Raw genomic sequence first — 26,075 nt, forward strand, 5'->3', positions numbered from 1 at the left:
CTTCTGCATTGACCAAAAAAGGAAAAATTAATGAACAACTTACACAGATGTGATCAGCAAGTGTGATCAGGCGGTGGGTCCTTGGCACCTGGCCCACCCCGTCAGCCTGTGAGGAGGCAGGCAGCTGCTGTTGTGGGGACAGTGGTTCCTGCTGGGGTCGGTAGTGATGTAATGGTCCTTCATACTGTCTGGTGGCTTCACCTAACGGAGGACAGACAGATGTCTTACTCAGGGATGCCCCGGCCTTTCACTCATCAAAGACTGAACATGACTCAGAGGAGCGCATGCGAGGGGTGTGAAGCCCATCTCTATCCAGAATTCCTGACTCTAATCTCGAAAGGAAAACTACGACGGACTGACAGAGATCAGAACTAGTACCGAATGCCCTGTGAAAGTGTTAAGAGGGGAAACAAAATATCAACTATTTCCTGTATCATTAGATGTAAACAAGGAGTAATCAATCAAAGCTTAAAACCAACTTTTCAGGGGCACCTGGGTGGCTGGCTCAGTGGGTTAAAGCCTCTGCCTTCGGCTCAGGTCATGATCCCGGAGTCCTGGGATCGAGCCCCGCATCGGGCTCTCTGCTCAGCGGGGAGCCTGCTTCCTCCTCTCTCTCTGCCTGCCTCTCTGCCTACTTGTGATCGCTGTCTGTCAAATAAATAAGTAAAATCTTTAAAAAATAAAAAAAAATTAAAAAATAAAACCAACTTTCCATTAGTGCAGTTTTGCACATCTCTAAAGCAGACTCCTATAAAGATTACTCTAAACCAAAACAAACAAAACCAAGTCTTCGGTCACATGGTCCAGACAGATCATCAGAACCAAACACCAGGTGCAGATACGAAAACAGGTCAGCCGGTGGCTAAAAACCACAGACCTTCCGCTTGGTTTGCCTTGGCCACGTCTTGCTGATAGGCCTGCAGCTTCTCCTGGGGCGGCGCAGGGGAGCTAGCAGGGCTGATCACCTCAATAGCATCGCCGGCGGCTTCATACCGATGAGAAGATACTTTAAGAAAAGTAAAGAATCTCATTTTAAAACGAATCCCGTGAAAAGTTGCAGAAGTCCAAACTCTTCAAACCTATTCACATATTTTTGGTTTTTGTTCTCTGAAACGTTCAGCAGTAAAAATCAAGCACCCCTCAAGGCACTGGTATCAGCGGTCTGCGAGTCTTCCTCAGGCTCCTAGTCTCTATATGGAGTAGGATTTTCTGGAACTGTGTGGCCTCTAGGACCTTGAGGTGAGGCAGGCTAGGGAACGGCCTGCAGCATTCTCCTGGAAGCTGAAGAGCACTGCCACGAGAAGGACACTCCTCAGAGGAGGCTGAACGAATCAGAGAGTGGATGTCCACAGCTCACCATTTCCAGTGACTAAAATTCTGGGGGACACTCAGCTGTCAGAAAAACTGTCGGGTACCCGACTGCTTCATTACAATGATGACTTTAAAGCTACAGATGAAGTAACATTATATAATAATTTTCAGAAATCATCGGATTACTGCAGACAAAAAGTATTACTCCAAATGGTTTTTCAGCAGTTACACTGTGGAAAAACACAGAAATGGCAGGGGATGTCCAAAAAGAAGTAAACTCACCCCCCTAGCAGAAAGGAAGTCCACATCAGGGAAGGCCCCTCTAAGCGGAAGTTCCCAGGAAACCCGACTGCAAGCCAATGCAGTGGAGGGCAGGGACATGCAACCTCCTGACTTTAGAGTGTACTCGGCTTCTACAGGCTGCAGAGTCTGGGGAGACTGCCAGCGGCCCAAAGGGTCCCTGTACGACTGGCTGGATCGGCAAGTGTCATCGATCAGTGGATCCTGCATGCAGGTCTAGAAGCCTGGAATGAGCTGTGACCAAGCTCCCACCCAGATCCTCCAGGACCCAACTAACAGCCCTGTCTTCCCACCCCTTCACCAGGCCATGCAAGTTGTAATTCGCTGGGGTCTAGTATACTCAGGAGGTCAGGAACCCGGTGACTGGGACAGAAATGATCTCTCAGGAACTAAAATAACTATTTTCAAAGTAACTTAAACCACTTCTGACTTCGGTATCCACTGGCATTCATGACCGTTTATGTGCCCAGCACGCTAAACCTCAGCACAACCAACATACAGTCACTAGGAAGTCTGAGGCTAACCTGTGTTCACCTTCAGGGGGAGGGAGGCCCTAAAGGGAAAAACTGGAAACCACACTGAGTAACAGTGAACAACTGTGGACTTCGTGCATGTCACTTAGTGGTAAAAACGACAGCCCCACTCAGAACAGACGACAAACCTATTTTCAGGCCTTCAGACTCCTAGAGTTGGTCCGGTTTGTGATGTCAGCTGAAAGTGGCTGCTAGTCAGACTAGAGCCGTGTGCCCCAGCATCCAGTAAGCCACAGGCTGGGTGGGTCACCAGGTGTGCTGGTGACCTCCCTCCGGGCCTGCTCCTGCAACGACATCCTCCCCAAGCTAGCACAGTCTGCACCTGTATTATCTGTTCTGCAAATGTTCACGCTCCCAGACGAACAGAAGTTTACTGTCTATACAGCAGACTACCCACCTGCACCCTTCTTTCCAAAAAACTCAGCCATGGGGTAGGTATTTACCAAAATAAGTTACAAGTAGGCCCGGGGGTAAAAAGAATTATGCGTTGCATGCTAATGTGTAAGAAATCTCCAACTCTCCTCAATTTCATTAATAAACACCAACAGAGAGATGCCCACATACGGTTAAATCACTTCAAGGATTAGCGGATACTTGCTTAAATACCCGATTCTTTCTTCAGGAATTCCACACAGAATTTAGGTAGTTGTTAATTCTGAAGGAACTCTTCCAGCATTTTACAGTAGATTTGTGAACTCTTACGGACTCACAGGGCAGACATCAAAATGACTAACGAACTTGCAATGGTAGAGGGCAAACTGGTGGTCACCAGAGGGGAGCTGGGGGAAATCAGGGACAGGGTGGAGGGTACACTTATGACAATGCGCACCAAGTCATGTACCGAAGTGCCTAATGACTACGTTACACACCTGAAGCTAACACGGCACTCTATGTTAACTATACTGGAGTTAAAATAAAATTTAAAAAGTTAAAAAAAAAAAAAAGAATTGCATGAAAACAGTTTTAGAAAATGAGCACAGAATAGGACATATGCATAAAGAAGGAATAAAAAGGATCAATACATGTACAGAAAAAATTTTTTTAAAGAACCATCTTGCAGAAAAGAAGTACCGTAAATACCAGTCACCAGTAATACAGTGATCTTGCTTTTTAAAAATCTGTGTCTTAGAAAATGCTTACGAGGCTTTGGTAGCCTCTCTGACCTTCCAGATGCCCAAAATTGACCACGAGCTCTGCCCTGTCTACTTTGCAATTTTACCTCCATAAAGGACACAGAGTGTTCACGGGAAATACTTCGACAGGCATACTTAAGAAACTGAAGTTTAAACAGTCGTGACAAAGAGCAGAAGAGACATTTTTGCACTACTAACCCATAAAACCTTTCCATTACATTTACCCGCAGATCAGGATTTTCTTTATGTCATATTGTTCTGCTTTACCTATGGAATAAAGTAATTCTTTACTCAGACAGCACATTGCAAAACTCCGATGGAGATACATACAGCTACTAGAAGAGTCTGAACTTTGAGAGCCACGTTCCCTCGCATCCTTGTCCGAGGCAATCTGCCGGGTGATGATCACGTCTATGAAGTTAGCTGCAGTAATGGTAGTCTTCCCTCGGGTCCTTAGCTCTTCCTCATATCTGGACTTTGGAGGCGGCCCTTTCTCGTTCCCAGCCTCAGAGTAAACTACTGAGGAATGGGGCTGGGGCTTGCCACTTGGAAAGGCTGCAGGAGTGTACAGACACTGAACGGGTCTCTTCTCCACCTCCAGGCTTTTCTGCTCTAGCTGCTGCTGCTCACTAACTGCTGCTGACCTGCTCCTCAAATTTTCTTCTAACCTGGAAGCTTCATGCTTACTCTCTTTAGTTTTGGAAACCTCCATCTGGGGGGCAGAGGCTGCGGCATCCACAAGGGCAGCCAGGGCATCTGCAGCGGTGCTGTAGCGGGAGGCCGGCAGGCCTTGGCTTATTGATGGGCCCCCGGCGGGCAGCGGCCTGCGAACAGAAGCAAACCACACACAAGTCCATGAAAGGCAGGCTCTACGGGGGGCGTGCTGGGGCGGCGGAAGGACCAGCTGCAACGACAAAACGCGTCGGGCGGGCAGTGGGTGACCAAACCGCGGCAGTCACACACTTACAGGTGTGCGGCAGATGCCGGAGACCGCTCTTCTCAGCCGAAACGCACACGGGGCACTTACATGATTCGGATCTGAGCGCTTGGATCCAAGGGTGTAATGACGCTGGTTCCATTGGTTCCCTGGAACACGCTGGGTCTTTGCTGCAACATGGTCTCCTGGGCTCTCACCGAAGGGGACGGGGAGCGGACATATCCATGACTGCCGGGTCGGCCTGGCTGTTCTGAGCCTGTGAAGGCCCAAAAAAGAAATAAAAAAGCAGAAGAGAAAGAAGAAAAGACAAGCCATAAGGAAGAAGCTAGAGTCAGCGACATCCAGGGGCTGTTCATTTCCTCATTTTCCTAAACAGGAAAAGAAGCCTGATACCCTGCTTTTTGGCCTTCTGATAAATATGTTCCCTGAGAGTTTCTTAATGAAGATGTAATAAAACCATACCCTTAACTCGAAACAAAAACATCAACTATCATTTACTGTCACTTCCATTTATGCCACAAGGGTCCACCTTGATTCCTGAAACAAAGTAACGCCAGCAGCCACACAGAGCGGATCCTCCCACAGCAGGGGCTGAGTACAGGCTCCGCCCGTACATGGACCTTGGTTTTGAAAACCAGAGCACAGTACCGTACACGGATTTCCCTGACACTTTTCTCCTCTCTTGCATCCTTTACCGGAAGAACACAGCACACGATACACAGAACGTACGAAACCCGGGTCAGCACTTCCTGTTCCTGGTAAGGCTTCCGGTCAACAGGGAGCTGTCAACAGTTACTCTAGTCAGATATTCCAGTGGGGGCGTGGGGGCGCCCGAACCCCTGAGCTGTGCAAGGGTCAGCTGCCCTCACGCCAATCAGACAAGCTCATCTCAGATTCTTCTCAGATTCTCAGATTCTTCCTTAGACCAGGGTGTGCAGATTATTTCCAGAACCCCGATCGGTGCAGCCGTCTGAGTATCATGACGCCAGCAGCACACTGTCGCCAGCCCGGGGTCTGAGCAGTTGCATCCCTGCTCTGCTCCCCCTCTGCCCTGCTCCGTGAAGGGTCTCTCTCCGCAAGTGCCCCCCAGAGGCTCAGCTCCACGACCTACACTCGCCAACAGCTGACACAGTTTTTGTCCACTGGCCTCAGCTGCCCCATAGCAAAGCCACAGCTCGGACTCGGTCAGCACTGCTCACTGGGAAGATCTCACACTCCTTGTCCGCCCCCTCTGTCCTGTGTCCTCAGAAGAGCTGGCCGCTTGCACACTCGCCCCTACTACCCCAGCCCGGACCACCTGGCGCAAGCTTCTCAGCCATTTTCTCCCTTCCAAGCAAATAACCGCTGATAGAAGCATTTCTGTGTTTCCAGAAGAGGAGCTACTATCTACATTTCGTACCTCCGCAATGACTGTCCCTACTTACACTGCCGCTGACGATGCTGAGAGCTGTGTTTCTTCAGACTCAGCAACAGAATGTTTGTCAACTTTTTTAAATGTCTGATGGAGAAAATGGTATCGTATCATCTGGAATCTGCATGTTATTCATTGATGGGATCACGAGCATTTTTAAAATACAGTTCCTACCTGGGCTTTAATTACATCAGTGTTCGTGTTTTTACACGCTTGACATATAAGCAACATTAGGACGCCCCCTCACAACTCACTGAAGCCTTCCCTGTGGTCACTCAGCAGTATGTCTTACTATACACAGACACTACGTTATAGCTCAATGTCTCCAGGCTTTGCAACCACTGATTTATTTAACATAAATCCTTGGGAATGATGTTTCTGGGTCAAATACGAAGACCAGCTCTGGGCCCCTGCTCTGTACTGCCACCACTTTGATGTCAAGGTTTGCCCCCTATGAGCGTGAGCGTTGACAGCCTGCCCGCCCCGTGCCCTTCAGTTCCACACACACCTCTCTGACCGAGTCTCTGGTCCTGTGCCTACCCCTCTGGCGCCCCTGCAATACCGCCCACAGACTGACCCACCCCCTCCCCACACGGCACCGTCTGGAAATCGCAGCCAAGCCAGAGTCGCGACCCTTGCAGGGGACTCCTAGGCCACCACGTCCAGCCTGTCTTTCCTCCTAAGGGCCAAATCTGTCTGTCTGGCAACACGGACACAAGAAGTGCTCTCCTTTCACTGAAGGAACAGAATGCAAAAGACAAATCTACCACATGTCAGAATAAATGTTCCAGAGACACATCCAAGTATGTCTCACAGGGAAACTCCTTCCCTAATGTGCAAGACCTGGCTTGCGTCTCGGCCCATCCTGCCCCCCCCCAACCTCGAGCTACCGCATCATCACTTCCCTCCCACCCTGCCCGGCAGCACACATCTCCACCAGCAACTGCAGACACAGCCTCCCTTTCCTCCTGGTGCCAGTACACGCCCCTCTAGGGCTCCAACCCACCTCCAGCCCCTCTTGTGCAAATGCCCCTCGGCACGGCACCAGCCTCCTTGCCAAGTGGCAGCACAGGTTAATTCCCAATGTCACCTGACCTTCTCTCTGTACGGCATCTTCCTCAGACTCTAGCCCCACAACACATCGTGTGTCTGTGGCTGGGAGCCCCTGCTCGGCCTGCTTTTAGCTTTACTGAGCTCTGCTCCTGGTATCTTCAGCCCCAATTGTAACCAACTGCCGGGGCCAAATCAAAACGCCGCCTTCCTCAGGAAAACCTCAGTTTCCTGTTCAAAATTCATGTGCTGCACTTTCACTTGTACGTCACTTAAGGTGTGAGATTACTTTCCGTCTCCCGATTCCTGCCTCTAGGATCAGCTCGCCGCCCTGCCCTGCAACAGGAGGCCGGACGCCCATTCCCACTGATGACCAAGGGGTGTCTGCAGAATGAGCAACGGCATGCTGCTCACCTGACCGAAGGTAGAGGTCCGAGGACGCGGCCGCAGCGATCCGCTCCCGCTCCTTCTCCCGTTCCCGCTCCCGTTCCCGCTCCCGCTCAGCACTTGCTGCCGCTGCAAGGTGCGTCGAGTGTCCTGTAAAACACAGAAATCTTCAACTTAAAGACAAGAACACTGACCTGTCAGGTACAAACAGCTGTTAGATTTTTAGTGTCTGGAGACGTTTCAAAATGCTTCAAACCTAAAACGGAGACCATTTGTTAAAGAGTCTCGGATTATCAACTGACACCTAACACAAGCTTTTGGGACCCAATATTTCTGGTGTATCCGGTGAGGGATGGCATGTGAGAACTACACGAAACATTAAGTGGAAAACAGCAGAGCAGGGGCACCTGGGTAGCTCAGTCAGCCGCTCCTGATTTCTGCTCAGGTCGTGATCTCAGGGCAGTGGGCTCGAGCCCCATTTCAGGCTCCAACCTCAAGCCAAGTGTGCTGGAGGTTCTCTCTCTCCCTTTGCTCTTTCCCCTGTGCACTCTCTCTTGCTCGCTCTAAAATAAATAAATCTTAAAAACAAAAAACAAGGGGCGCCTGGGTGGCTCAGTGGGTTAAGCCGCTGCCTTCAGCTCAGGTCATGATCTCGGGGTCCTGGGATCGAGTCCCACATCGGGCTCTCTGCTCAGCAGGGAGCCTGCTTCCTCCTCTCTCTCTCTCTGCCTGCCTCTATGCCTACTTGTGATCTCTCTCTGTCAAATAAATCAATAAAAAGTCTTTAAAAAAACAAAACAAAAAAACAAGAAACCTCAACAGACCAAATGGGGAAAAGTGCCCCAAATTTCAAGACAATGCTGTCAGCCTTTAGGGACGCTGGTCGTACCAGAGAGGGCCGTGACCAGTCTGTTACCTGGAGACATAGATGCAGAGTTGTATGGCCTGGGCGGGAAGGTAATCTGCGTTCCAGGAATATAAGTGATTCTGTCCATGGGAGGAGTGCTTGTTCCCCCTGGATGAGGCACTAAAATCGCTGGAGGCATGTTGGTCAGGTCAATGATTCCTGCTCAGGAGACAAACACAATAAAAGATGTTAAATGTCAGTCTGTCTCAAGACACAGAACTGTACATGGCTTTTTAAAATCGTTTCTCTCTACAACCCAGTGATACTCTGTGTACGGTGTAAATACAAATGGTTAAGATGATCATGATTTTGTAAGGCTATGAAACCCTGTACACCCTACGAGTCAACAAAAAGCAAGACAGGTTACTGAGAGAGACAGCAAACTGCAGACAGTTTGGTTATGTCAGTGCTCACCAAAATGCCCTGCCTTGAGGTACTGCTTTGCCTCCAGGGGCTAACAGCTACAGAGGCAAGGACAGGGCTGCCTTTCCTTTCGTTCCATCATTCACTCAGCAAGTACTCACTGATACTCAGCAGACCTAATACCATCTAAGAAGCCCAAGCACAAAAAACGCACCCCTTGTTGCTGGGTACGGGAGGCCCAACTGCTGCTCCCGTGGGGAGAGGCCTCTGGCCACATCCGGGCGCAGGTTCACTTGCATCTGCTGTGAGGTAATGTAGTCGTTGAGGATTGTCTGTCTGGTGTTCTCCATTGCATAAAGCTGGTACTGACTGGGGTAAGCTGGGGTTGGGGAGAGCTGTCTCTGAAACAGGTAAGCAGCAGCTGCTGGTGGAGAGAACGAGAGAAACGCATTTAGTTCGGTCCAGGACAAAGTCATTCGCTAAGTATTGCCCGCAGAAAGAGCTGGGGTCCCTGTTGCCAGGCTAATATGCAGGTACAGCTTTTAGCATGGGTGGGGGTTACAGAGAGTGAGGGCGACTCATGTTAGATCCTGACACATCAGGTATGAGTACACGTGCTCTAACATCAGACATAACAGCAAAGGGGAAAGAAACCAGATACAGGACGAATGTGAACGTTTTCACCGGTAGGAAAGAAGCTAAGGAACTTCTCAAGCAGCTGCACTTTCGGTCTTTACCACATAACTTAATTATCATTTCACCTACATCTCCAAGAGCTGCATTTGAAAATCACATTAGTGGGGCGCCTCGGTGGCTCAGTGGGTTAAGCTTCTGCCTTCGGCTCAGGTCATGATCCCAGGGTCCTGGGATCGAGCCCCACATCGGGCTGTCTGCTCAGCGGGGAACCTGCTTCCCTTCCTCTCTCTGCCTGCCTCTCTGCCTACTTGTGATCTCTGTCTGTCAAATAAATAAATAAAATCTTTAAAATAAAAACAAAAAACCCAAACAAACAAAAAAGAAGATCACATTATTTGTGCAGTACTGATCATTCAACACAACCAAATGGAAATACATGTGAACATACTTTGTGACAAATAATGGCTTTCCTGGGGGCTGAAAATGATTAGTCTATAAGCATTTAATTAATGCAAAGATTAGCAAACTTATTCTATAAAAGGCCAGAGAGTAAATATCTTATGCTTTGTGGACGATATGGTCACTTCGCCTACTCAACTCTGCCACAGTAGCATGAAAGCTGCCACAGACAAAACACTCACAAACGTGTGCCTGTGTTCTAATAAAACTTTATTTACGCAAATAGACAGCTGCAGGATTTGGCCCCCTGGCCATAATTTGACAAGCTGGGTTAGAGCATGACATGAGCTGCTAAGAAGGGGTAGGTATGTCTGTTAAAAAGAAGTCTCTCTGCTCAAAACATTAAAATTCACCTCAAGCTCAAAAATAACAATAAAACTGCTATAAAATGAAGAAATAGCATAAGCACTACGTTAAAATCACACATTCAAACTCGAGTGAATATATATATATATTCATTCCCCTAGAAAAACAAGTTTTCTAGAATGTTTGCTTCTCCTTTCTTCATCCAGAACTCCCAGCAGGGTAAGTCTGTCAGTGGACTCTGTGGGAACTTCTGCCTCAGTTTTGGGAGAAAGTCCCTGAAGAACTATGTGCAGACCCCTCTGACACCTAATGTGCGCAAGCAACAGACAATTTGATGCCATTGATATAACCTCCAACAGATGAAAGGTTTTCCACAGGTCCTCGTTTCTATAAACTGAACAACTCTTTGAAATCTCGGCATACTGCTAATGAAAACCTCCTCCCTGAGGACCAAGGTAAAACACGGTGTTCTGTGTCCCAATTTCAAGTTGGAGAATGTAACAAACAAGCAGGTTAGGATGGGGAAGAGGTATGAGCAGAAAACACGCCATCTGAGGAGGGCTCAGCGGGTGAGAGGAACAGGGACGAAGACGGGAGAACGGGGCAGCTGGCACACGGCTGGGTCAAGTCGGCCAGTGACGTGTAGAAGGGGCTCCTTTCTCTTTGGAGAGCCCGCCACCCCGCGCCCAGCAGACGGCTCTTGAGAAAACCTACAGACTCCTGCACCTCCAACAAGCACATCTATCTACAGTCAGAGGGGTGTGTATACCCAGAAGTTCCTTCCAGCTCTACCTGCTACCGTGATTACGTAACTTAATGAAGTAATCTGGAGGTTGTTGAGAAAAGAAAGAAAGGAATGGTTTCTCTGGAAACTAAATCGACTGCTTTGGAAAGACAATATATGTAGCTCACTCAGGTATGATGAGGCGGTTTTGAAAAGACAGGAAAAAAAATCTGCAAGGATTCTGTATTTAAACTACTTTGAAGTGGCTTTAAAGTCTAGCTTCACAGGGCGCCTTGGTGGCTCAGTTATTAAGGGTCTGCTTTCTGCTAGGTCATGAACCCAGGGTCCTGGGATCGAGTCCCACATCTGGCTCCTGCTCGGTGGGGAGCCTGCTTCTCCCTCTCCTATCCCCCTGCTTGTGTTTCCTCTCTCGCTGTCTCTGTCAAATAAATAAATAAAATCATAAAAAAAAAAATTCTAGCTTCACTTAAAAAAAGGAAATCTGAAAGGAAATGTATCACTTATGTAACAAAGACAAGGAGAGATTTCATCAGTAGACCCTGACCGTACATCAGAACACTGGGAAATTAATATCTACATGGTAAATTTAATCTTTAAAGTATGTCTGTATTATTTAAAAATAATTCTCCACACTGACCCACTTTTGCAATCAGCTTAACCGAATGCCATACTTATTTTTTTCCTCAGTTCTCTAATGGGTGCTAGTAATATTCTGTTTCTTAATTTTGAACTGGTAGCATGAGGGTGTGTAGTGTGTGTGAGTTCAGTGGGCTGCACACTAATGATATATGTAACAGTCTGCATGTTACACTTTAATAAACAGTCTGGAAGGTCACACAGGAACATTCCTTCTTTGCCATAATCATAACCCCACCCTGTGCTTACCAGGATCCAGAGCCCTGTGAAACGGCATGGCGGGATCCAAGTGTGTGGGCAGATGGCTCCGATAAACCTCGCCTGTGGCGCTACCCCTGTGGTGGGGATCAAACGGACTGTGGCTGACGACGGGGTCTACACCAGGTACCGGAGACTTCGCTGGTATACTTTCCCTCTGGGTGGGGGTCAGGGTCGATTTTCTTTCATGATTGGTAGACTTGCTAGAGGAAATCGTAACTGGGGAAAAAAAAGCCAAAGCCACAACTTAAGAAACTTGGGAAGGAAGATTTTACAGCTGACCCTTGAACAGCACAGGGGTTAGAGGCGTTTACCCCTCCACATGGTCAAAAACCACACGTGTAATCTTTGACTCGCCTGAAACAGCCTACTATTGACCCAGAAGACTTCCCGAGAACAGAAACGGTCAATTAGCACCTGTTTTGTATGTTACATATATTATATCCTCTATGCTTGTAATAAAGTAAGCTAAAGGAAAGAAGATGTTACAAAAACTGTAAGAGAGGGGTGCCTGGGTGGCTCAGCAGGTTGAGCATCCAACTTTTGATTTTAGATCAGGTCATGATCTCAGAGTTGGGAGATCGAACTCAGCACTGGGCTCCATGCTCAGTGGGGAATCTGCTTCTCTCTCTCTCTCTCTCTCCCCTGCTCTGTCCCTTCCCCTGCTCATGTGTGCTCTAAAAATAAATAAATCTTTTAAAAAAAAAGGAAAGAAAAAGAAAAACTGTAAGAGAAAAATACATCTATAGCACTGTACTATATTTATAAAATATAGCAACAACAGGGGCGCCTGGGTGGCTCAGTGGGTTAAGCCGCTGCCTTCAGCTCAGGTCATGATCTCAGGGTCCTGGGATCAAGTCCCGCATCGGGCTCTCTGCTCAGCGGGGAGCCTGCTTCTCTCTCTCTCTCTCTCTGACTGCCTCTCTGCCTACCTGTGATCTGTCTCTGTCAAATAAATAAATAAAATCTTAAAAAAATATATATATAGCAACAACAAAAATCCACCTTAAGTGGGTTTAAGTTCCACTTGAGTTCTAACAAGTGTTGGTCAAGGGTCCACTGTATTCATCCACTTCTCCCCCAACCAAGTACAGACTGTATTTATACACCAAACGTTTAACAGTCAATCTTGTAAAACACGTGACTGGGAAGAACTAGCAGAAACTTCTGAGACTTAAAGATTACCACCTTGCGATCACAATTCCAACATCTTATCACTTAACGCTAAGATTAAAAATGAAGTTCAACACTCCTCTTTAAATCCCGTTATAAAAGATTTTGTTTTCTGTAGGACTTGAACATTCCAAATTCTTCCTGACCCCCACATACCAAGTCACAGTTCCCTCTCTTTGCCTGTGCTGCCCCCTCCCTGCTGCTTGCCAGTCACCATGTGATGCTGGGTTTCCTTGCCCAGGACTTCCGTAAAGCCTTTCTTGTGAGCTCACCAGTATCAACCACCTCCCTACCTCAGCCTCTTTTTAAACAATGTGGTTCAGAAGTTATCAGATCACCCCCCAAAGAACAGCATATCTCCACACGTACTGGCCATCCTCCTCCACGGCCGTAACAACTGCAGTAACACACAGAACAGAAGCGTTACCATTTTAAAGGGTACAGCTCGGGGGCATTAATGAACTCAGGGCTGTGCAGTCACCACCAGCACCTCATTATTGATATTCGGGTGACATCAGCTTGGCCACGATTACACACATCTGCTGGACAAAACCAAGCAATCATGCGGGTCTACAACACCCCCTTCCAAGCCCCAGGGTGCTCAAACACGGGGGGCCTTCTCTCTCAGCAGGGTAATTTTCCTTCAGAACCTGAGTCCGGGCCTCTGCGTTCACCATCCCACCTCCTGGCCGGCACTTCGCTTTGCTCGTACCCCTGCCTGCTGTCATGGCGTCCAGCCAGGACCCTGCCGTGAGCCTGTAATCAGTACGGACTCCTGTAACGCTGGACAGGAGTGGGGACGATGTCAAGGGCCACGGGCAGCTTTGGGTACGACCTGGTAAAACTCAACGCCTCTCCCCTGACTCCCGGACCTGCAGCAGCGGAAGGCTGGGGCCGCAGAGCGTGACACTGACAACAGCAATGGCAGCAATGACAGCTCACATGTACAGTGCCAGGCGCCACCCACACCCTCTGAGTCCTTCAAACACCTGACCTCATGTGACCATCCCAATGGTCCAGTGAGGTAAGCCTTAATACTGTTCCCATTTTACAGATAAGCCAACTAAGGCCTAGGACAGTGAAGTAATTCGTCCAAGGTCCTGCAGCAGAAGAACCATAATGCGAGTCAGGAAGTCTTGCTCCACGGCCTGCGCTTCCAACCACCACAGCAGACTGAGGCCATACAAGAGTCAACGCCGGCTTCCAGAACAGCCAGTAGGGTTAGCTGGAAGGGCACTCTCAGCATGCACTTACTCTAGAGCATTGCTGGATGCCAGCACCATTGGCACTTGTTAAAACAGTGGGTATTTTACCTACAGTCATCCCTGCTTTCCGTGTGGCAGCAGGCCCTCCAGGCCTCGTGGCCAACCAAAGCAAACAATCTGACACTGACTTTTCTGACGCTGACTTTTTGCCAGAGCTGGGAAAGTGCAATGAGAATGAGCAAAGGACGACAGAAGAGTTACCGTACCATCAGACGTTCTGCTCATCATAGGCGAGCCTCTGGACATCGTGTTCTGGTAACTCACGGGGGTCCGCCGGGCGCTGCTGTCCTCATAAAGTCCTGGGCTCAGCTGTGCCTTGGGAGCCTCATGAAGCGCTGACCGGAGGACGGAGGGGCCAGAGCTCACCACCGACGTGTGTCGGGAACGCACCGGCTCGCCTGCTTTCACGTCCTCGTATTTTCCGCGCTCTACCACCTTTATGTTCTCCGGCACGATTTCCAGGGGAGGCATTCCCCGGGGGAGTTTGTTGGGCCCCGTGATTAAGGATTTGACATTGTGTTTGATGGCAGATTGCCCTGAGTTGCTGTCAAACTTTATCGGTGTACCCTAGAAGAAAAGAAACAAACATGATCAGGAGCTCGAGGCATCTGCAGAGCCTGCCATCTCCGGTCAGCTCAGCCCACGGCAGTGATAATTTGCTTCAGTAATCTCTACTCTCTGCCTGGATGTCTCAGCCACACGCTCACAAATCCAGAGCTGCGCACTTTCTCACAATACACATTCCACAATACGGACGCAAGAAAACGAGTCATGAATCATACATACAACCTTCACATTCACTTCCAAAAGCTCTGACATCCTAAGAACTACTTATAATTATTAAGTCATGCTTTTTCTTTTTTTTTTTTTTTAAAGATTTTATTTTATTTATTTGACAGAACACAAGTAGCAGAGAGGCAGGCAGAGAGAGAGAGAGAAGCAGGCTCTGCACTGAGCAGAGAGCCCGATGTGGGGCTCGATCCCAGGTCCTGGGATCATGACCTGGGCCGAAGGCAGAGGCTTCAACCCACTGAGCCACCCAGGCGCCCCAAGTCATGCTTTTTCTAAAATGGTCCATGAATATCACAGTCTAAGGGGGAACGGCTGATGAAAAGCAGCCTGACACAGTTACCTGGGAGATGGAACCCTCAATTATTGGCCTTGTGCTCTGGACCACTTCTGGAGTTTTTCGGCTTTCCTGAGTTAAAATATCTTGCCGTGGAATCTCATGAATGGAACGCCCCATTTCTTTGATGGTGGTAATGCCGTCATATGGTTTTCCTTTGGTAATGGCACCTTCGAATGCTCGTATGGGAGGACTCTCCCTTTTAATCTGTTTGGGATATTTAAGACCGTCTTCGAAGCTGTCCGTTGTCGCTCTTGGTGTGCCTTCAAGAAAGAATTCAAGAAACATGCTTATTAAAATAATGCCAATGGTTGCATAACAATGTGACTGAGCTATACACTGGGAAAATTGTTAAAAGAGGGGCGCCTGGGTGGCTCAGTGGATTAAGACTCTGCCTTCCACTCAGGTCATGATCTCAAGGTCCTGGGATCGAGCCCTGCATTGGGCTCTCTGCTCAGCAGGGCCTCCCCCACTCTCTTTCTCTGTGTCAAATAAATAAAAAAAATCTTTTAAAAAAATTTGTTAAAACATTAAATGCTGATACATGTTTTTCTTCTATTTAAAAAAATTAATACCTTGTCATCTTGTAGTTTTTAATTATTTTCTGCTTACAACACATCCTTAAATAAATATTCATAAGTCATCATTTTTTTTGGGTGGTTCAAGATTTGATACACTGTTTACCACAATCAGAGAATGGTTCTTACATAATGAAGATAGTCTCTATATTCAAAGATTAGGCAACCATCATCTTCAAATTATACAGCTCAGAAACAGAAGAGTTAAAATCAAGATTTAAGTATCTAATATTTCAAAAGGGAAAATACTTGAAAAGCAGGTTTCATACACTGCAAATTAATGTCAAACTACTCTACAATGAGGCAGTCATGAAAAAAAGCCAAAACAAGCAAAAAGTTTACCCTGCATTATGGAACCAGACAGCACAGTCCTTTCTTTGAGGTCAGAATGAGGGCTCCCCCTGGGTAATGCTCGGCATATCAGCCCTTTCAAGACAAGAAAGCAATTCAAATATTAAACACAATGTCAATGTCAATTCAATGTACTTTATACTGACCTTAGAGTACGTACTTTTTGATAAAAGCTCTATGGAGAAAGAAATATCATCTTAAATTTGTGAATTATTCAGAAGGATATCATGGAAAAAATAAAAGTTGGAAGTACCCAATATGACATAATTGTTCCTTTTTAAACATTTTCCTGAAGAGAAAATAGCCACAGAAGACATCTATTATAAATCAATAAGGAAAAACACTTTCAAAACTACATCTAAAATCCAATGCTTCTTCCTCAAGGTAAGAGGACACACAGAGGGGTTGAGAATCACTGTCTGGCTCTGAAACTGACCTCTGAGAAAAGGAAAACACAAAGGATGGGTACCTCAAAAACAGGTAAAATACGTAAATGAAAATATGCAAGTCATACGCGATTACCCTAAGGTAAAGGTAAAGGGAAGTGGGATTTTTTTTTTTTTTTTTTTTTTTTTTTACTGGAGAAAATCCAGCTCTTAGAAAATTACACAGGACTTCTGAGATTGAAGAACCCTTATCTTGTGTTTAGTATTTCACTTAGACTGACATTAAGCAGTTGAAGCAGGTTAAGACTTAAAGAAAGTGAGTCATTAACAAAATAAAACTACAGATATGATGTAGTGATTGCTTATCGCGTGGTCAGCGCAAGTTGGGACACCTGTCTCGAGTCCTCATATCATAACTATGGTCCCTGCATTTACACTCGCCCAGTGAACTTCACTAGCAAACAGTGCGGCCAGAGTTCAAATACAGGCCTTTGTTCTGTTACACCGCTTTAGCTGCCTCACAACAAAAGCAAAGTTCTCAGACCGACTTTTACATTTTTCAACTCACTTAACCCTAGCAGAATAGTCTACAAATTACATGAGCATTCTACTAGTTACCTATGATATGACCAATAATGTTTAATTTTTACTTCCTGCCACTGTCATGTACTTGCTTTATAGGCAGATACGAATATAAATTTAAACATATTAATAAGCTCATATTACTACAGTGTTTTAACATATTTCATCATATTACATATTATTAATATAATGATATATTGATACAGGTTTCATTTATATAGTAATATGAATACACATTTATAATAGTAATATGAATATAAATTTCGTAACAGAGACTGAATACAACCTAACCCAACCAAGCAAATTTGCTGTACAAAATTAAATGTATCTAAATAAAGCACTGGAAACACTTTACCCTCCAATGGGGCTGACACAGGAGACTCCCTCATTGACAACCCTTGCTTTATATTTCCTTCCACTGATTCATAGCTTCTTTTTAAACTGATTTCGTGAGCTGTTCTTGGACTCCTTGTGCCTTCTCGGGCATTCTTAATATCTGCAGAACATAGAAATAAGAATTACTCAGACAAAACCCAAAGCCTCCTCTACAATAAATCAGTTATCTTAGTTTCATAGTCTTATCTTATAAAAAAACAATATAAAAGCCAGCCAACCTACAACATAGTACTGTATAGATGATATTTATGGAGTTTTTTCATTAATTAAAATGTAACTGAGTGCCAGGCATAAGTAAGCTAGGCTTGCAGATAAGGTTAACAAATTAAGTCCCTTCCTTCATGAAACTTACCAGTCACGATGGATACCAATAAAGTACTAGGAAACTGATGTACAGCATAGTCAATTCTATGAAAAGAGAGGTACGATGTGCTATGAGAACGCTAGAAAGGGAACCTAACAATTAAAAGGCCCCGATAAGGCTGCTACAAGAAGTAATGTGTAAACGGAGAACCGAGATGCTTAAGTCAGAGGTAAGGGAGGAAGAGGGAGTACAGGCACACAGACGCCAAGGTGAGACAAAGTGTGGGACATTGAAAGGACTTGGGCTCAGTGCCTGGTCAGCGAGGAGAGTGGCGCTGAAGGCAGACTGCACGGGAAGGCAGTGCCGGGGGCCGAGGGAAAAGTGGGAAGGGAACACTTGGGGAGAGGAGCAGGGAGCAGATCACGGAGGGGGATCGAGCCAAGGTAAGGGGCTTACACTGATCTTAAAGCAATGAAGAGTCAAGTAGGAAGTGACAAGAGACAGTTCTGAATACGGGTTATGACCAAAGGTGGGGAGACCAGGGGGAGCTGCCCAGTTATCCAGGGGGCAGTGGGGAGTATAGAGAAATGGATGGATGGCAGAGAACTCAGAAAAGAGAACAGGAACAGCTTAGTGACTGACTGGATGTGGAAAGAGAACAAAGTGTCGAGGATGACATCTACATTTCTGGCTTCGGCAATGTATGTTACTTTCTTCCTCCAGAAGCAAGATGTAAATCAGCATATGCCAGAAATGTTAAAACAAGAAAGGAGGAAGGAAATAAGAAAGTTACCATGTGTTTTGCATCAGGCACTCTGTGCTCACATACCTTACATCTTTGTATTCAAAGAGAAAGATAAACCATGACTAATGACTCCGCAAATCACAAAAACAGTTGCAAACAGGAACTCATATCCAGTCCCTCACTTGGTTTTTTTTTTTTAAACCATAACTGAGTCATTCTTGTAACATCAGTGAGAAAATATAACCTAAGAATACATCTAAAGAAAATGCTCACACACAGACATTAAAATAATTTAAATTAAGAATTTAAATTCGGCATGCCTGGGTGGCTCAGTCGTTAAGCATCTGCCTTCGGCTCAGGGCATGATCCCAGGGTCCTGGGATCGAGCCCCACATCGGGCTCCCTGCTTTGCCCTCTCCCAGTCCCCCTCTCCCCCTCCCCCTGCTTGTGTTCCCTCTCTTGCTGTGTCTCTGCCAAATAAATAAATAGAATCTTAAAAAAAAAAAAAAAAAAAAAAGAATTTACATTCAATACTCTTTCCAGGATTATTAGATTATTATCTACTTCCTAATTCTTGGGGAGGCCTGGGTGGGTCAGTGGTTAAGCATCTGCCTTTGGCTCAGGTCATGATCCCAGGGTCCTGGGATTGAGCTCTGCATCGGGCTCAGAGGGGAGCCTGCTTCTCTTCCTGCCTCTGCCTCTCCCAGACTTGTGCTTGCTCTCTTGCGCGCCCTCTCTCTCACAAATAATAAATAAAATCTTAAAAATAAAGAAAAAAATAGAAAAGTGATTCTATTGAAGTTAAAGATTCTTTTCTTAGGCTAAATCCACTGGCCATGGTTGATATTAGTTATCACTCACAGAACCATGTACTACAGGCTCTGCACTGTTTATCATTTTCACTGACCATCTCAGTTAAATTTTCACAAAAACTTCCACAAGAAGGGAGAATGAACTCCCCCCAAACAAGTATGTGGGGAGCCAGAGCCCATGTTTCCAATCCCTAATACAGTACTGGGTTCCGAGTACAGACATCAAACTTACTGTCGTAGGATAAGATGTGTCCACTTTTGCCTTCATAAATAACATGACCTTTTGATGCGGCCTCCTCTCTGCCTTTCTCAGGACTGCTCTCCTCAATGGGCATTCTAGAAATGGATCCCTTCACCAATGCCTCAGTTGGTATGCCGGCCTGTGACAGTGCTGGGGTACCCTGCCATAAATCAAACACAAACATTCAGGTTTAGAGACACGAGATGCTCAGAAAATTTAACCTACCACACTGAGAGTCGGATTCACCCATCTTCAAAGAAGAAAGGACAAAGACACAAGAGAACCCAGACATTAAGTTTCTATAAACATAAAGAAATAGTGTAACTTTGTCCTTGAGCCCTGCCCCACAAAACTTAAAATGTGGACAGGTGTAGGAGTCAAACGAACTTTCTTCCCCACCTTGAAGTCAAGCCTCTTAGCTCTCAGGGGAAAAAAAAAAAAAAAAAGAAAAGAAAAGAAAAAAAAATCTCGTCTTAAAAGGCTGAGAAATCATTTAAGTGTAATATGTTTTTTCAAAACGTCTAATGAAAATAAGACAATAAATTAAGTTTTAAATTTAGAATACCGCAACCTCCTCTCACATGGTGATAAGAGGAAAAAAGAACTTGCCGTTCCCAAACTGTCTACTGGGTTTGACCTCTGGTCACCAGTGGGGGAGGGGGAGGGGGAGGGGGAAGTATGAACGACAAAACTCAAGATGACCCCATCCCGTGCTATGGATTCAGTTTAGATCACATGGTCAGAATGTTCGCCACCACTGATCAGTCCTCTTCTGAGTCACCTACAGGCACAGTTCTCTCTGACCCCTCCGTTAAGCAGTAAACCCTTCCTTCCGGAGAAATCATTCACGGAACCTACTGGGTACGGACTTTGTACAAGTGAGCTGCTTGGGTTGGGATGGGAGTGGTGGGCCCAGACACAGCCCACTCACATCTGGCATCTCCAAAACCCTCGTGAGGACAATCTGAAACCACACACTCAGTGCAGGAAGAATGACAAGAACAGAACATTTTACTTGTCCAGCCATTCAGTGGGCTCGGCAGTAAATATCCGGAAATCCTTAACACCCCCTGCAGAAGGGCTCACTTGGTGTGTGGATGGACTAGGCTGGAAATGAACAGAGAAAAGCCTAGCCTCCCTTCATCCACTTCATTCTGTCTTCCTGCCCACAGCCTGGTTACTAGAGTGAAAACGAATGAGAAAAGGGAATACACATAAGGCATTTTTTCCCCTTCTGCCTCTAATATTAAAGTGTTTGCTTGTTTTGAAAACTAGTTTCAGGATGTATACTTTGGTGAAATGTAGAAGGAGAGATGTGCAGAGTTCACATGTAACTCTCTAGGTCACTAGGCCATACACTCCCGTAAACCAGGTCTTGTTAAAACAGAGACCCTGATTCATAGGTTGGAAGTGGGAACTAAAATTTCTGCATTAACCTAACAAGCTCCCAAGCAATGCTGATCCCTGGGATACAGACGACACTTGACCAGCAAGGCCCCAGGGCACAGTTCTCAGATGGGCCCACAGCAGACCCACTAGAGGGCGGGAAACACAGCCTGCTGGGCCTGCCCCCCCACAGATGAGACTCAGGAAGTCTGGGCTGGGGCCTGACCATTTACAGGCCTAATGGTGCTGGCCCGGGAGCCACAACTTTAGCCACTGGCCTAGGGAACAAGGTTCAACATGCAAAATCCACAGGATTCTGTTTACAATGATTTCCCAAAAGAGAATTTTCTTTACCAGATCTACAGTAATAAGGAAGCTAAGGACTGTTACACTTCCAACTGAAATCAACATCAAACGGAGGACAAGAAGGAACTTTTCTTAATCAAAACTGGCAATTTATTGAGCTTGAAACTGGAAGAAGAGATCTGACTTTCGGTGCTTCTATCAATGCCACCCGTGTCTTCGAGTTTAGCATGAGACCCTAGCCAGGTGGCTTACATGCTGGGACTGCAGACCTTCTTTTTCACAAGAGGCAAAAGCGAGCAATAATTTTTAATGTTTTTTTTTCCCATTTCTATTTGAGCTGCACACATGGTAAAAGCTTTTGCGGGGTATGGGGGGAGGGTGTGTGTGGGGGTATGGGGGGAGGGTGTGTGCATGTGTGTGTGCGCGCGCGCACACGCCTGGATGGCTCAGTCGTTAAGCATCTGCTTTGGCTCAGGTCATGATCTTGGGGTCCTGGGATGGAGCCCGGCATCAGGTCCCCTGCTTAGCAGGGAGCCTGCTTCTCCCTCTCCCACTCCCCCTGCTTGTGTTCCCTGTCATGCTCTCTCTGTCAAATAAATAAATAAAATCTTTAAAAAAAAAAAAAAAAGCCTTGCCAGGAAGACAGAGCTACATCAACTTGTTTCTTCTGCCAATTTGCAAAACACTGACCTTTTCAAATGACCCACAGAACAGATAATACAGCTGGTGGTCAAAATGATCACATTAATGTCCTTCTGCAGACAACTTACAGATCTGGGTTTATTACCACTGAGACCCAATTCTGCAATCCAGACAAGGAGCAACTTAACCACAGAGCCATACTGCTGGAACCACTGGAGCTCTTGAGACCTGACATCATTAGCTACTGTCCAGTGCATCAGGAATGATCACAACTAACCTGAGTGATGGAGCCCCGCAGGGACGGGATGCCTTCCATGGAAATTTTGCTGGTTGGCGTTCCCCGAGTTATACTTCCTTCTTGAATGGCTCCCGTGGTACCTGAATGAAAGCAAAATGATGAGTAAGTTACAGCTTCTACCACCACAAACAAACAAAACTCACCCCCAACTTGAAGAGGGGTAAGAGAAGGAAACAGCAGTATAAGAAGAATATCTGTTTTACTGAAATGCACTTTCAAAATATTACAATTATTAAAAAGGATTGCTAAAACATGGAATTTCAAAATCCTGAATTATTTTTATACAGAAGGAAAAATTTAGAATGTAAAGGCTCTAATTTAAAAACACAACATTAAAACGTATTAATGACTTTTAATACATTTATTGGGAACAAAAGTTTAATATTTCTGCCAAACAGCGTAGTTTACCTCTGACCACTCCTTCGTGTTGTGCCCTGACCAAGAGACCTTCAGGCTGCGAGTTTTGGCTTCGGGGAGAAAATTCTTCCTGCTTGATGTAGGGCACAGTAGCTATGGACCAAAGCGAGAGAAAAAGAAGAGATCAAGTGTTGAGTCACCGCCTGTGATGCCACAAGTGCAGGAATCTTTTGAGTATTTACTCACTGACCTGATTTGGCAGATTCCTGCTGCCGCGGCAGTCCAAGAGAAATAGAGCCCACTGAGGGCTTAGCTGCTTCTGGAGTGTAGGAAGTCTGATTATGAGATGTCAAATAAGTGCCAGGTGTTCCCTAAAAATAATTTTAGAAGACTAAAATAACATTGTCTTTTCACAAGGTCAACAATAAACATATGTTCATGTGTCTGCTTATAAGAATTTACACCCCCATTGCCCAAAATTAAGGACAAGTATTGGAAAAGCAAGAAAATCCTAATAGACTGATTAAAAATATTTTTAAAGGGAGCAAGAGGTCTTCTGAAATAGCCATAAATTTCACATAATTAATATTAGGAAACAAATTACATAAACAAAGCACTTAACAGTATACTCAAAATGTAAGCTACTATTATTAACAATATTTATTCTTCAAAAAACTGCTATAGGACAGTGACAGTAAAAACAGCAGAATAGGGACTTCTGAAAACTTTCCTCCATAAAAGCAACCAGAAAACCAGCAAAAATGGTAAAAATCAACCTTTCAATTTGGAAATTAACTGAAGGCTTATGGAAATCTGCGTGTGTTTGTTCAAGAAGACTAACAAAATCTACGTAAGAAGAGTGAGTTTTGTCGCATCTGAACTTGTTCTATCTCCTCTCCCATATGCTCCCACCAAGCTCACTGGTAGCCCTGAAAATCAACAGTCCTCGATTATGCTGAAAACCATCAGCCTGGCAGCCACCAGAGGGGAAAGAAGAGGGTTTGGAGCTCCTTAAAAGCATCAATCCCAGATAACAGTCATTATTTGACTTGTCTGATGGTTCCCTGGAAGACCCATTTGCAAGGCTGTCCTTTTCGGACCTGTGGGGAAGAAGGTGCATGCTTGTCAAAAACAATCAGCGTCAAATGCTTTAACTTCGTCACTGCCTGAGGCAACACTCAGGCAAAACAGGGTAAGCAAAAACCTTTAAAAGGAAAAGCTAAAAAATGAGATGTTCAAAGGAGGTTTGAGCATGTTCCTAGCAATCGAAGGCCATGTGAATATGCGAGACTGTACAGATGCCTAGGAGAGACAAGAGAAGGCCTGAAGTTCTCAACTCTGGTGGGCCGTAAAGCTCTGTGAAAGTAGGAAGTGAAGACTAAGGCAGAATTGCCAGCAGCCTGGCTGAAGGCTGAAGGTGTGCCCCAACACACACAAAGAGCCACTCGGCAAAGACTGGGACATGTAAGCATTCCAGCCACAAAGTCTGTCAAGCCTTAGCCGGCCAGCAGGTAGAGACAGCAACGACCGCACATGTCACAGAACACAGACTTCACAGTTAGTTCTTTAGAAAGCAAGCATCAACAAAACAAAACCAACAACAGCAGACCCTCCCAAGAGAGGAGAATCTGATTGCCTCAGCTGCCACCTTATGCAGAATGTCCAGTTTTTAGCCAAAAATTGTAACAAAGAAGAAAGCATGACCCACACATGGGGGGGAAAATGCACTGAATAAAAATTGTCCCTAGGCTTTAGACTCGCCAGAAAAAGACCATTATATCATTTATCGGTTATCATAAATATGTTCAAACTACAGGGAATCATGTCTAAAGCACTAAATGAAAGTATGAAAATGATGTTTCCCCATACAAAGAATATCAACAAAAAGAAATCATAAAAAAAAAGAACTGTACAGAAATTCTGAAGTTAAAAAGCACAAACACTGGAAGAAAATTAAAAAAAAAAAAAACTCTCAGCAAAAAAAGAAAATAAGGAGGCCTTTTCAATCTGATGGAAGGCACCTATGAAAAGGCTAGAGTTAACATACCTACCAGGAAGATACTGAATGCCTCCCTCCTAAAATGGGCAATAAGGGAAAGCATATCCTCTTTACCACTTCTTTTAAAGATTGTACTATGGGGCACCTGGGTGGCTCAGTTGGTTAAACATCTGACTCTTGATTTCAGCTCAGGTCATGATCTCAGGGTTGTGGGATCAAGCCCCACGCTGGGCTGATGGAGCCCCACATCAGGCTCCTAGCTCTTTGCTCGGCCGGGAGCCTACTTAAGATTTGCTCTCTCCCTCTTCCCCCTCCCTCCCTGTTCTTTCTCTCAAATAAGTATCTTTATCTCAAATAAATCTTTAAAAAGAAAATAAGCACAGTACTAAAAGTTCTATCTTAGCCAGTTCAATAAAACAAGAAAAAGAAAAGGCACTAGGACTGGAAAGGAAGAGGTAAAACTACCTTGATTTGCAGATGACATGCTCACATAGAAAATCCTAAGAAATCTACTTTCTTTCCAAAAAACAAAAACAAAACAAGAAGCAAATAAGTAAACGCTGCAGGAGATAAAGTGAAGATTGAAAGAGTCAACTTTTTTTTATATACCTGTAAGAACAGGAAAATGAAATTTTAAAAAATAATATTTATATAAACATAAATACATCTAACAAAACATCTACAGTGAAAACTATGAAATATTGTTGAGATAAAGACCTAAATTAATGGAAATATAAACATGTTCATGGATTACAAAAGACTCAATGTTCTTAAGATCATTTCTAGGGCACCTGGGTGGCTCAGTTGGTTAAGCAACTGCTTTCGGCTCAGGTCATGGTCCCAGATCTCGAGACAGAGTCCCGAATCGGGCTCCCAGCTCCGGAAGCAGGGGGTGCTTCCCCCCCAACCCCGATCTTCTCCCCTCTCATGGTCTCTCTCAAACAAATAAATAAAATCTTTAAAAGAAAAAAAAGACCTTCCTTTCCAACCCAAAATAATCTATAGATTTAATGCAATCTTTTACCATAATCCCAGCAGAATTTTTGTTAGAAGCTGACATTTATCATTTGTACAGAAACGCCAAAGTCATAGAAGAGCCAAAGTGATCTTAAAAAGTAAAAGCCCTTGGGGCGCCTGGGTGGCTCAGTGGGTTAAAGCCTCTGCCTTCGGCTCAGGTCGTGATCGCAGGGTCCTGGGATCGAGCCCCGCATCGGACTCTCCGCTCAGTGGAGAGCCTGCTTCCTCCTCTCTCTCTCTCTCTGCCTGCCTCTCTGCCTACTTGTGATCTCTGTCTGTCAAATAAATAAAATAAAATCTTTAATTAAAAAAAAAAAAAAAGTAAAAGCCCTTACAGGACTCCTACCACATGATTTCAAGACTTACCTTAAAGCTACAATAATCAAAACTGTGGTGCTAACAAAACTATGGGCAAGCAGATCAACTGAACAGAACAGATAGTCCAGAGAGAGACTGAACACAGAGCCAAATCATTTTTGAAGAAGGCACTGAACTGATCAAATGGAGAAAGAAAAGGCTTTTTAACTGGTGTTACTGGAACTGCAAACCCAAAAGGATAAATGAACGCTGATCCTGACCTCAGGCTGCACACAAAACTTAATTTCATGTGACCACCGACCTACACGTAAAAGCCCAAACTATAAACCTTTAAGAAGAAAACACAAGAATATCCCCACAACCATGAAGCAAAGATTTCTTAGAGAATGAGAAAAAATTTACATAAACATTTCATCAAAAT

General features: G+C 45.3%; 1 protein-coding gene across 17 annotated transcripts in view; it reads right to left on the bottom strand.

Annotated features, from left to right (window-relative positions):
- Positions 1 to 26,075, bottom strand: part of NCOR1 (nuclear receptor corepressor 1) — a 155,942-nt gene that overhangs the window by 14,065 nt on the left and 115,802 nt on the right. For 13 of the 17 annotated variants that reach the window (XM_059149934.1, XM_059149946.1, XM_059149943.1 and 10 more), the window contains 16 exons: positions 22,571 to 22,691; positions 22,372 to 22,473; positions 21,943 to 22,043; positions 19,323 to 19,491; positions 17,189 to 17,329; positions 15,857 to 15,940; positions 14,943 to 15,199; positions 14,017 to 14,377; positions 11,364 to 11,591; positions 8,547 to 8,756; positions 7,979 to 8,128; positions 7,090 to 7,212; positions 4,305 to 4,470; positions 3,608 to 4,101; positions 878 to 1,006; positions 44 to 201 (listed from right to left, as the gene is read on the bottom strand). In XM_059149934.1, coding sequence (XP_059005917.1) covers positions 44 to 201; positions 878 to 1,006; positions 3,608 to 4,101; positions 4,305 to 4,470; positions 7,090 to 7,212; positions 7,979 to 8,128; positions 8,547 to 8,756; positions 11,364 to 11,591; positions 14,017 to 14,377; positions 14,943 to 15,199; positions 15,857 to 15,940; positions 17,189 to 17,329; positions 19,323 to 19,491; positions 21,943 to 22,043; positions 22,372 to 22,473; positions 22,571 to 22,691 — 2,994 coding nt within the window. The remainder of the gene's footprint in view (positions 1 to 43; positions 202 to 877; positions 1,007 to 3,607; positions 4,102 to 4,304; positions 4,471 to 7,089; positions 7,213 to 7,978; positions 8,129 to 8,546; positions 8,757 to 11,363; positions 11,592 to 14,016; positions 14,378 to 14,942; positions 15,200 to 15,856; positions 15,941 to 17,188; positions 17,330 to 19,322; positions 19,492 to 21,942; positions 22,044 to 22,371; positions 22,474 to 22,570; positions 22,692 to 26,075) is intronic. The other 4 variants (XM_059149935.1, XM_059149947.1, XM_059149949.1 and 1 more) reach the window with 2 other exon arrangements.

Source organism: Mustela lutreola, chromosome 15 (assembly GCF_030435805.1).
Source record: "Mustela lutreola isolate mMusLut2 chromosome 15, mMusLut2.pri, whole genome shotgun sequence".
Taxonomy (NCBI): domain Eukaryota; kingdom Metazoa; phylum Chordata; class Mammalia; order Carnivora; family Mustelidae; genus Mustela; species Mustela lutreola.